At 41.3% G+C, this 13,014-nt stretch overlaps 1 protein-coding gene across 3 annotated transcripts in view; it reads right to left on the bottom strand.

The window, feature by feature from the left end:
- The window catches only part of CCNYL1 (cyclin Y like 1), a 36,598-nt gene that overhangs the window by 2,615 nt on the left and 20,969 nt on the right, over positions 1–13,014 (bottom strand). For 2 of the 3 annotated variants that reach the window (XM_058707316.1, XM_058707325.1), the window contains 5 exons: positions 11,360–11,395; positions 8,841–8,892; positions 7,871–7,990; positions 4,001–4,167; positions 591–753 (listed from right to left, as the gene is read on the bottom strand). In XM_058707316.1, the coding sequence (XP_058563299.1) occupies positions 591–753; positions 4,001–4,167; positions 7,871–7,990; positions 8,841–8,892; positions 11,360–11,395 (538 nt within the window). The remainder of the gene's footprint in view (positions 1–590; positions 754–4,000; positions 4,168–7,870; positions 7,991–8,840; positions 8,893–11,359; positions 11,396–13,014) is intronic. The other variant, XM_058707331.1, reaches the window with a different exon arrangement.

Genomic DNA, 13,014 nt, shown 5'->3' on the forward strand with positions numbered 1-13,014 from the left:
TCACCCACAGTCATAAGGCATACGTGCTACTTTGTCTCCGGTATGTTGCCGTTTCCATTAAAAGCCCTACACCAGTACTGGAAACACGCGATATACAGTCTAAGTACAGGTCTCTCAGGTGAGCCACTAATGCTATGTTTAAGAAACTCATGGGATTGAACTGTGCTATCTATAGAAAACACCAGCATGAATTTGCAAACCGAGTAAAAGACAGTTAAGAGCAGTGAGTCGATTATGTATGTAGACATGATTAGGGATACAACCATACATTATTCACGAATGGTTATATGGAAGGGTAGAGGTTCAAATGGATCAAATGGAAAACCATTAAGAACAGGTTAAATCCGATTCAAGATATTCTGAATTATGGTCACAGAAGAGACACCTATATACTTCTTTAAAATGATGTGAGGTCTTTATATAAATCATAAAAGACACTGGAAAAATGCTGCCAAAGGGTTAATAAGCTCTTCGATGTGTTCATTGAAAAGCTTTCCGTTTTGCGAATCACTGCCGAATGAGATTTAGCCACAGACGTGGGTTTTTTGGTGGCTGACAGAAAAGCCTGACTGATGACTTCACAGCCTTACCTCTAGGTTCTGTGCTCTTTCTTTGCTAAGAGGAGCAAACAGAAAATTCAAGTTGTTGTCATCTGCTAAGGAGCGAAGGTCAAAGTAGTATTTGGCATAAACACTGGCGGGAACATTAATATTAAACTGAAGTAGCTCCAAAAAATGCCTTTCCATCTCATTCCTGGGGGAAGAGACAAAACCAACACAGGACAATTTTAGTCAACTGGGCTATCTTCAAAAGTATCATTCTGAGCTACTAGGAGAGCTATAAATTCTGTTTTGAAACAAATAAAGGCTCCCTGGCTGGATTAATACACTAATGCTCCAACAAGGTACAGCTATTTGTGGTCCTTTCTGCATCCCAGCACTTTGAGTTTGGGACAAGGGGGAAGAGGTTATGGCCCTCTTATGCACTCCTGCTGCTGACTCAGGGGCTCATTCTTCAGAGTTCCATTAGTGCAGCTGTACGATTCATGCTCCACGCTCACTCACAAGGCCCCACTATAGTGATCAGATGAAAGGAGTGATGTGTGCTGTTTATTAGCTCTGAAGAACTTGCAGACATTTTCACCGGGCCGATAACAGGAAGGGGCTTATTGAAGTAGAGACGCGCCAACAAAAGGAGTGGGCACATCACCACGGCAACAAATGGATCCATCGAGAGCCACTGCTATTATCTCTGAGGGGGAAAAACTCTTGAAGCAACAAGGATTCATCTCAAATAAATAAATAAATAAATAAATAAGCTACATTCGATGGAAAAGGGAATCCCCTCCCCCAGTGCATGGGACTATGTCAAAGGGCATTCATAAACGTAAGTTTCTGTTCACCTTAGTCTTACTAGGGCAAGAGATTGTCACTATGACAGGACAGGATGTACTTTTTAAACTCTGACAGGCAGAACGATCAAAGAGATGTCATGGCTAGACAGCTCACTTTACGATAGGACCTCTGATAGAGCACTGGACTCCAACAGCATGTCTCATGTTGGGAATGCAACCCCAAGATGTGTCACCAGCCCCTGTCAGAACAGAGTGTGAACACAGCCGCCTGGGGTGAGTTCAATAAAACAGGAAAGGAAAGTGTTGGGAGCAGTCCTCTGCTACACGTGACTTTACAGCTTCCTTGCCAAATATTTAATAAATTAAAAATTTACCATGTTCACAGTAATCCTTTTAGGCAAATACATAAAAATGGCAAATACCTGAAAAAACGCAAGAGGGTAATTTTATAACCTATTTGGTTTCTCGGTTTTAATATTTTAATCCACTGGACAGATCGACAAATGCCTGATGCTCTCCTGTATGGAGAACATTCAGAATATGAACAGAAGAGATGAGGTGCTCGTTTGTTGAATTTTAAACCCAATCGAACCTACTTCCAAATTTAATTTCCTGTTCATATGGCTGCAAGTCTATAGAAATGTAAATCAGATAATGTTTTGATAATGAGCTAATCAGGACTTAATTTACTACAGGAATAAATGCACTTCACTATCCCTTTTATATTTCCTCCACTAATACATTTTAATTGTGTAGAAATACAGTACTTCATAGGATTAACATGTCTATAATCAAGGTTTAATCACCGAAGAAAAGCATTATGCCTATAGGATATGCGTCTTCTGGGTTGTGTTTTAAATAGCTAGATGGCTGAATAGCACACCATTTACGGGCACAGAAAATTTTCTGAAGAGCAGCTGCTCAGTTTAACTTACTCTTTTGAAGGGAATATATTCTAAAGCGTGGATGCTAGAAAGTGTGAAGAAAAAGTGGATAGACAGCGATTTTTCAATTGAGACTCAAAATGAGACCATTATACATTGAAGGCAACAGCAGGGGGACAACACAAATGTGTATTAAACACTTCGTTGTGATACTTTCCAGGTTCCAAAGACCGTAAACAAAACAACCTATTATAAACATAGCTCCTGGTGCTTCTCTGATCGTGTAAAAAACTTGTTTACAACGAGTCTTCCTGTAGCTAGACACTGCCACCACTGCTCCTGGAACTCGCTCTTACGAGCTTCCACACTTCCCAGCGGGCTCTGATGTTCTCACTGGAATCAGAGGCCCAGCCAGCTTCAACACGGGTTCTCAGCTGCCGCCACGGCAGGGCTAGTGTTCAGGACTACACGTTTTTCTTCCTTTAAGGGACCAGAGCTTGAAGACTGACAACAGTGGTGATCAAAGTCTCTTCAGCTTCTGCAACTTCCCAAACCACTTTTATTCATTTCAAATCCATTATTTGCCATTACACCATTTGCTACTGGGGCCGCAAGCAGTATGTCCACACCCACTCCGTCCACGCTGTTCTCAAAAGCCATTCTGACTGCTACCGACAATGACTGGTCCCTTCTCCTAGTCAGAAGTACCCTCACTTCAGCTGTAAATATGCACTTTGGTAATTCTGAATGACGATCTTATCTAGAACAACAGGGAAAGGTAACAAAAACAAACTTGCCACTGCCTGCCAAGATCTTAATCTTCCTATGCTGTTCTGTATAATCAAGACATGTTCTTCCACATCTTCTCCAATGCCACCCACAAAGACATGTTCACTCTCAGGGGGGCACTCCGAGAGTCTACTGCGAATCCCTCTCTGGCTCATTCTGCCTACCATCCTTGGGGCCCTTCACAAAAGCCAGGGTGGCCAAGTCGAAAGCCCTCGTTGAGTTTGGCATTTCACTCCCATGTTCACATGTCATCTGTGGGGGGCACCCTCAGGATTAATCGAAACCCCCACGAGGCACTACTGTGGTTGCTGAGTGCCCCAGAGACTCTTCAATGGGATGGGCAGCGGGTGATGTCCCAGGGATGCCAGAGAAACAGGAGCTCCCTAACTTCTCAGAGCTATTTTTAAACAGGAGCAATACACCTAGGAGGGGAGGAGGCAGAAGAACAGGGATCTGAAACCTTCATACATGTGGCTACTTTTGTACCATGGTTTCTGTAACAACAGAACTTGAGATAAAAAGGAAAGACCAGCAAAGGCTGAGTCAGGGTGAGGTATAACCTCTCTATAGTCTAGAGGCCCTAAGGCCTTAACAGTGGCCAAACATTTATCTCAAAGGCCAGACATATGCCTCTTAAAGATGGGCTGGAACGCGTAGACAGTTTGAAGAAAGCCATGAAGATATGTATTGTACTGTGTTGATAGTAAGCCTGTAAAATGTATGCCAAAAACCACCAGAAAAATACACTTCAATTTACCAAGGAGATTATTACAAGTAACACATCAAGACCTATCAATTGATGATGGGGAAATATGAATTGTTATACCATAGCCAGATAGTATGTAATTTTAATGCCTATTGCAGTTGTCTGCACAACGTAACCTTTAAAAATATGCTTAAAATGTAAACTTTACCGGACCAAAGGAGGCACTGAAAAATGGTTAGAAAGTTCACCAAAACCTTACAAACTCACATGTCCTCAACTGTAATGTCCTTGAGGATCTGGCAGTAGTCCACATTCCATACAGCCTGATCGTCCCAAACCTTGGAGGCAAGAAGAATGGCTCCCAAAACAATTCTTTTCCAGTTAGTGGGACAAATGTCGATCTCAGCATAAGTTAAAAGCCTTTCTAAGTAAACCTGCAAAAGTAGAGCACTGGTCTTTCATTTTAGTTCAGTTTAAGTGCTGTGATAAGAACTGTTAGGAATGACAGATTTCATCTGTTTTTGACATGCCTTTTAGTCTTAGGTTCTACAAAGACTTTGCTCCGCCAGCCAAAGCCAGAGGCCAGGTCACAGTTGTAGGTCGGATACTTGTTGCCTACTCTGCCCCTGCGAATTTCCAGCCCAGTTTTGGTCACAGGAATGACTGGACGCCTCAGCAAAGGGCATCCTGAAGACAGGCACTGGGCTATTAACCTTCCCATTCATAAAGGGAAAAGATTCAGTACAACCGATTGTAGATTCAAGCCGTTCAATAAACCTGATGGCCTACCATGTGCTGTGTACCAAAGCTGGCTGGTGATTACATGGTAATGTACAAATACTTGAATATGTAAAACCCTGGTGATACTGAGCACATGTTTGCCTTCCCCTTTTCACAAGCAGTCCTTTGGCGCCATGAGCCTGGAGATAAAAACTGGTGGTCAAGAGAGCCTCCCAGTGGCTGCTGCGTGGCACAGCAGGACAGGAAGTAGCAACAGGTGTGCCTGGGCCAGTCTTTCCAACTGTCGAGTAATCCCCTATTTAGTGTCTCTTACGGGAACATAGGCGCATACAAAGGACAGTCCTCCTGGCCCCTCTCCTTCACATCTCTATTGTCCCTTCGTGATAATTCACCCTGTCTTACACAACCTACAGCATACTCAATTCTGTTGGTTTTAAAGGGCTCACAGCTGCCAGGTTCTAGATCACCGGGGCTCCTCTAAAGCCGCCTATGAGGTGATTTCATGATTTCTTTTATTGTGTATCAAATGCCCAGTCTGCAAAGACCGGGGTGGAGTGAGCAGCTGAGTAGAGATTACAGAGCTAAGCTAGGATTCATTACTTCAAAGGGTGCTCTGAAGAAGAAGGGTGCCATCTGACAAGAAAAGTCCAATTTTAGAGTTACGTTTACTGTCTGAAGGTTGTCAGATTGCCAGCTCAGATTTGCAATATTGTCCAAACTCAACTGTGTTTTCAAAAACAAATGGTTCTTGAACACTATATGTTCTTAGTGAAATCCTGCTCCCGACCCCCAAAACCCAGCATTCTCAGGTGTCCTAAGAACGACCCTTGCTTACAACAAGGTTCAACTCTCTACTTTACGGGAAGAATGAGAGGCATGTGTAGGACACTGGCAATGTCTTGATTTCCTATCACCTTCCCTGGCAAACTTGGAACCTGCCCAATCATTCATGCCCCCGGCTCTACAGTGTCAGTGGAAGGGAGGTTTCTTCTCACTGAAGTGAACTCTTTTTTCCGTGATCCCATCTCACAATTCCCTCTTCTTGAAGAATGTTTCCCTCTTTGCCAGAGATTTCCCCCAATGTGAATGTATTTACATTGCCCCCAGCCTAACCTGCCCTTCCCCGCCCCCCAGCACAAAGCTTCCTTTAGTTTTGCTCATGGGAAAATGCCCCCTGCTGGCTTCTCATCTCCCATTGTCTTAACCCTGGGCAGTATGCCCCCCTGCCCCTGTCACTCAGGACGTTACTGGTGCTTCCACACATAGAAGCCAGAGCTCTTCACCCCAACTGTCTACTCCCTCAGCCTTGCCTAATAACCCAAAGGGTACTGCCATTCACCTACTTGCTGGGGCCCAAACCTCCCTTAAGTTAATCCTGCTCCAATCCATTGGCAATTTTTGTTATCTCTACCGTCATTGGTAATCTGGCTGATTTCTATTCTATTTGTCACTCCTCAGCTGTATCACTCACTGTCACAGCCTCCTGACCTCTCTGCCTCTACATTGACTATTGCTACAGTCTATTCTCCCCAGAGCAGCCAGGACAGCCTCTTAAATTAAGAGCACTTCATACCCCTGGGGGAAGATCTGCTAAAGGCTTCCCACCAAATAACAATTTACCTTCTTCCCACAGCCTGTAAGCCTTAAGACCCCATGAGATACGGCACTGCCCTTCTGTGACCTCATCTCCCATGTTCTTCCCCTCACTCCTCACTCTGACCAGTGGACACTTGCAGTTCCCTGAACACGCAAGATGTGTTCCCATCTCAGAGTCTTGCTCATCATCTTCCCCAGTTTAGTTTGGTCATGGGTCAAGCGCTACTTCTTTAAAGAGGCTGTTCCGATCAGTCTAATATGGCAGCCCCTCCAATCACTGTACCCTGCTTTCTCTTGGTATTTACCACTGCCTGAAATGTTTAGGTTAACACTCACTTGAAAAAAACACACACTTCTCTCTTCCTCACTGGAATATAAGCCATATAATAGGCAAGACCTTTATTCAACCTGTCGTCTCCTCTACCTCCAACACTGGGAATAGTGATGAGGTATCCAGTGGGTATGGAATTAGCAACTGATCGGCAGCCTTTGGCATCTGGACCACGCTCTCCTTGAACTGAACCTCTCATCTTGGCATCTCTTTTATTATTCTCTCCTGGTCCTACCACTATTATTCTCTCTCCTACCACTCTAGCCGCTCCTCTGAGGACCTGTCCCTTATATGTTGTTAGTGCTTCCAGGTCTAGCTTCTATCCACTTTTTAGTCTATACTTTTCTCTACTACTCTTAATTCCCTACCTCTAGAGCTCAGGTTTATGCTCGATTCCATCTGTTCCAGTGATGACCAGACAAGATCACTCTGCTGTCTCACGGTAATGTCACACTTAACCTAACACAGAATTCCCCTTCTTCCATTCCAGATATTCTCCTTCCTGAATCACCTGGCTCTTCAGATGCAAGTACCACTGCTGCCCCTCTCCAGCATGGGCTAAGCACTCCAAATGGTTTATAGTTCAATGAAAAGGCCCGTCTGATTGAGTGCCCACAGAGGGGTCTCTCTTCAAAAGCATAAGCCTCCTCTCCTGAATTCTAACTGGATAGGAAGGGAGTGCAGGCATTGACCTAAGTATTCTTTCCCTACGGACCATGCGGGTAAGCCTCCACTATAGGTCTGCTGTAGGGAGGAGTAAAAATAATCCCAACCACCTCCCACTTAAATAGAGTTTATTTTTCAAATGATAAAATCTTATCACAGGAATTTGTATGAAGAACACAAAGGTCCCTTACACAGCTGTAGCTTAGCAGGCTGACTAACAAAGCCTTTCTGAGTCCTTCTGGCACTATAACCCTGGGCAACTTCACAGGCAGGCACGAGAGGACACCAGGGATGGATTAACACCCATCGTCCAAGGAACAGAGAACTGAAGGCAATAGTTCTCAATCAGGACCCACATCAGAACTGTCTGGGGAATACTGAAATAATCTGGGACTCAGCTGAGACCTACATTGAATGAGTGCCTGCCTGTGGACCAGATGGTTCTGTGACTGCCCCCATCCTACCCACGCCCACCAGCACATCCTCTGTGTGTGAACATGTGTGTGCTATGTGTGCATCTGTGTCCTGAGGTATGGATGGAGAAACCAGAAGTCGCTCCTGCTGCCTTTAATAGCAATTGTTTTGTGATGAGAAAAGCAATGGCAACATTTTAAAGAATAATGATTATTCTCAAACTCAAATTATATTAAACTCGAATGTGTGTATGTGACTTTCCATAGGTTTCTCCTAATAAATTTCTGATGATCATTTCAGGAACGTACTTTTATGTGAAAATCAGGACCATACCCTGTGCACAAGATAGAAATTTCTAAAGATGCTTTAGGAAAGAAGAAATATCTTACCAAAGTTACTATTGCACATTCGGCTGTTAGCTGTGCAGCACTGAAAAGAGTACGAACAAATCTGTAAATAAATTTGTGTTCAGGATCATGCTTAAAGTACTCCTCTGGAACTTTTTCTCGCTGAAAGAAGAAGAAAATGCAGTGTAAATATCTGTCAAAGAAAAATACCTAAGTGCCCATAATATAGCAGTCTTTACTTGTGCCCACGTGCCCCTTAGAGTAATTTTGATTGCGTGACATGTCTTTTGGTCTTTTGAATATAAACAATGGGATCTTAAAATACCACAGTGATTCAATACTCACCACCATTCATTAAAGAAAAATACAGGCACGACCTCAGAAAATCTGTTATGTGTTCCTTCCTACTTCCCCCCCACAGAAATCTAACCAAATGCAAACTATTTTTAGGCTCAAGAGTCTGGTTGTTCAGACAAGTCATACTTCTCTGCAGCCAACTTTGAAACACCATTTTCAGTTTCCTGTAACCACAAGGCACTAAGTGTGTGCTGACCTATGCAACAGTCACCAGCCACCTGTGGCCGTAGAGCACCTGAGAAAGTGACTTTTAAAACTGTTATTTTAAGTGATTTAAAATTTAAATAGTCTTCTAATTTTCTTCACAGAGATCATAACATATTCATTAGGTTTACTTATAAATATATACAGTCTGATGTTACTGAAGATTAGCTTTTAAAAAGGTCTATTTTCTGTTATTTGGGTATGTTTACTCACTTTGGCTCACTAATTAGACAAAGCAGGCAAATCCGTTCTTACTCTTTCATATCCCTTCTACAACATTCCTTTTGTAAAATGATGACACAACATGGGGTAGGGAAGAAGACTAAAGATGAGTCTGACTTCAAGCTGGAGCGAGTAATTTTCTTTTAGCAATTCATATCAAATCAAATCAGCATGAAATAAACACAACTGCATGAGAGAAAAATACAACTTCAATAAAACTGACACTTACTGTGAGTGGATGTGATCTCTCATCAAAAATATCCAAGGATCTATTTGCATCTCTATAAAATAAGAATGCATTTAAAAAATTAATTCAGGAATTAATATCTTAGTAATATATCTGCTGGGAGTAGAGAGGGGAGTGGAAGAAGCTTAACCTTCAACAAAGCAAACAGTTTTATAAACTCTTTTGTATTCTGGCCTTAAGAGGGTTTCCTGCCCTCTTTTTACTCAACACATCAAGTTCTGTGAAATCTTTCCTACAATGACCAGCCCAAGCCAGAGTTGCCTTTAGCACCGACTTTCCCTAGCCGGCAACGCTACTGAAGCCAATATATTTTCACTTCTCTAACCACACACTGGAACACAGAAAAACATTTCATAAAGCCATAGTGGTGGACAATAAAGTCTTCAGAATTTTAATAAATGTGAATATGAAATTCATGTTTTTCCCTGTTTTTTCCCTCTCTGTAGTTCTCTATATTACACATTCTTATCACGTATTTCTTCTTGTCTCTCTTAAATAGTTTGAGTTAAAAATGTAATCTTCTTCTTAATTTTCAAAGTCTTTTTGTTTAAAAGTTCACCACACTAATACATTGCACTGATTTAAACAGTGGTTCTCCAAGTGTGGTCTACAGGTCTCTAGGGTTCCCCTTTTCAGAGACCCAGGAAGTCAGAACCGAGGGAAATATTAAAGACATTACTTGCTCATACACTTTTGACATCTGCAGTGATTGTATAAAAAAATAAAAGGGAGTAAAACTGCTGGGTTCTGAGCATGAATCAAGGCAGTGGTACCCAACTGTACCTAGTCATTCTAGTCTTCACTGCCACTTGCAGTTGAAAAAAAATTCTGCTGTACTTAAGAACATCTTTGGTAGAGCAGGAAAATTTAACAGTTATTAAGCCTTGACCCTTCTAATATTCTGAATAAGCAGAAAGTATATATGAAACACTTCTGCATACTCGAAGATAGTTAAGGAAAAGCACTTGCGACTTAGTTGTGAGCCGAACAAGCCGCTTTTTTCATAGAGCACCATCTTTATTTGAAAGTGCAACTGATAGTCATTCTCTTAAAAATGAACAAAATGGGGGCGCCTGGGTGGCTCAGTCGGTTAAGCGTCCGACTTCGGCTCAGGTCATGATCTCACGGTCCGTGAGTTCGAGCCCCGCGTCGCACTCTGTGCTGACAGCTCAAAGCCTGGAGCCTGTTTCGGATTCTGTGTCTCCCTCTCTCTCTGACCCTCCCCCGTTCATGCTCTGTCTCTCTCTGTCTCAAAAATAAACAAACATTAAAAAAAAAATTTTTTTAAAAATGAACAAAATGAGGGGCGCCTGGCTGACTCAGTCGGTAGAGCACGTGACTCTTGATCGCAGGGTCGTGAACTCAAGTCTCATGTTGGGCATAGAGTTTACTTTAAAATAAAAATTTAAAAAATTTTTTTAAATTAAAGTGAGCCTGAAACTTCAAGGAAGTAACTAAAGTATTTGTTGCCAATGATAAAATTCAGGCTATCAAGCTAAAAAAATCAGGATTTTGGAAAACTTGTACCTTTCAATGGGAGCTTCAGCTACTGTGAGCTTGACAGCTTCTCAATACCTAAAACACTTTTCTGGTAAGACTGGTGGTGATACTAACAAAAGTGAGATTTTGATACTGTATAAAGAAATGTGAACTAGTACTTTCCAACTGATCAGTGCATAATATTATAAAGTCACATACACGTAAAAGATCCATTCAGTGTGCAAGATAGATAGATCAATGTATTAACAGAGTACAAGTTCACGGACAGGATTTAAAATTCTGTTACAATTTAAGAAACTAGCCCTTGTGGACTTTTGGTGCAGCATCATAGAACATCCACGGTTATCTGAAGGCTTTAAAAGCACACCTTTTTCCAACTATGTATCTGAAAGAGGCTGGCTCTTCTTCATAGTGTTTCTTCAAAACAAATCACTGAAGACAGACAGGGTATGAGAATGAGCTGTCTTCTATTAAGCCAGATATTAAAGAGATTTGCAAAACTGTAAATCAGTGACATACTTTTCACTCTCTTGTTGTGGATAATAGCTACTTTTTAATAAAAGATATGATTTCTGTTAACACTGGGCTTCCCAATCGGGCATGATTTTGTTCGCCAGGGGACATTTGGCCAGGTCTGGAGACACGATGTGGAGGGAGGGAGAGGGTGCTACTGGCATCTAGTGAGCTGAGGCCAGGGATACTGCTAAACATCCTATAATATGCAGGCCAATCCCCCCAAACAAAGAATTATCTAGCTCAAAATTCCAATAGTGCCATAAAAACCATGTTTTAACATACAGTGGACTTAATTTTTTAATTCTCAAATTTAATTTCTAATACAGTAAATATAACCCACAGGAATAAATACTCTTTGGGTCTCAATATTGTAATAAAAGCACTCTATAAGTTTACTCTAATGATATCTATAGTTGTTACCTAACACTAAACTTGATATCTAGTAAATTAACTGGAATAACAAGACAGGTTTGAAAAGAGCTCACCTGTTCTTTATGTGGTAGTATATTGCTAAGGTCACACTGTGGAGGGAAAAAGAAAACTGTAACAATTGATTTTACCATGTTAGGCATGAAGACATTTTCTTAAGAGGGGTTGGGAGGGAGAGAGGATCTTCCCAGAGGCCTAGTGGCCCTGAAATCCTCTAATTCAGAGCAGTTTATATGGGCACTTTCCCCCCTTGTTTTAGTTCATTGGCTTTGGCAAAAATAGGAGGACCAAACTGCTAGGTAATATGCTGTTAGAAGACAAGTTTTGGCTGATAATTACAAATTATAAATTTATTACATATTTTCCCTGTCATTTGTCCTTCTACCCACAGAATCTTTCCTCCTGTACAAGTTTTATCGTTTGTACACATGCTTAAATTTAAGCCATAAGGTAGTTTTTGTATTAAAAAAAAAAAAAAAAAGGTTAGGCCCTGCATTTCAGTTGATTTAGTTCACTATCCACCAACCCACCCATTTTCCATTATTTCCCTAAGAGTAAATGAAAGTGTTCTGTACCAAATAAAATCATTTAAAATCACTTTTGCATAATTAGAAAATTTAATGGTAAGTATAAGTACCCACAAAATCGATGATAGGTCTAGCTATCCCGAAATAAGCGGTATTAACAATGCAGCATCATACTACACAGTATTTAATGACAGGTATTTCCAAATTAGTTTGAATAAAATATTAACGAACAGATAGATTGAAGTCTCTCAGACGCTCTTTAAATCACTAGTCCTAAGTTATTCAGATGTTTTGTATTAGGCAACAAAGGGGTTCTCCTGGTTAAGTTATATGCTTCCCTTTACCCTCAAAGTATCTAAAATGAAGCTCAAAACAATTGAGGGAAGGCAAATCTGAATTTTAACTAGGTCTGTTGGGTGAGCACTTGTAAAAAGGCCTATAATGTTATTAGCATCAAAGATGGATACTTCTATAGTGCTTCAAACAGTTTCAACTTCAATTTGATTTTAAGATCACAGAATTCAAAGTTCTATGATGAAAAGGACCACTAAACCTTACGTAGCATTTAACGAAACAACCCATTTTACCAATAAGGAACCAAGGCTTAAAACTGACTTGCCCAAAGCCCCACAGATGGTCAGAAGCAGTTCTCATTCTCCTACACTCTAACCAGGCAGTGGTTCCCCAAGCTTGCTGCACACTAGGATCACCTGAGGAGCTTTAAAAACTGCCTGGCTTCCACCTCAAGATGTTCTGATTTAATTGGCATTAGGTAGGACTTGGGCACCAGAAGGGTGTTTAAAAGTCCCTAGGTGATTGCAATGTGCAACAAAATCTGGGAATGAATGAATCATCCAGAATGCTTTTGTCCATATAATTATGCCCCCATCCTTCCTCAGCCTATCAAAAGGGTTGTGAGAGTGTGGTGGGGGAGGGGAAAATGCATGTATTTGGAAACACCGATCTTGAAAAAAGTTGTGTGATTCTAATAGCCCCCCTCCCCACTGAGAACAATGCCCTACCCCAATGTAAACATTTTTCAAAATCATTCCTAAAAGCCACTTTGCCCTATTAATTTTCTCAGTAAACCTTTATTTCACCAATAATGAATGCACTGAATTAATATTTTTTAAACTTAGAGCAAATTAAACTTAATGTACTTCCACAAATTAGACTAAATTGGG

The sequence above is a fragment of the Neofelis nebulosa genome, chromosome 2 (genome assembly GCF_028018385.1).
Source record: "Neofelis nebulosa isolate mNeoNeb1 chromosome 2, mNeoNeb1.pri, whole genome shotgun sequence".
In the NCBI taxonomy this organism is placed as follows: Eukaryota; Metazoa; Chordata; class Mammalia; order Carnivora; family Felidae; genus Neofelis; species Neofelis nebulosa.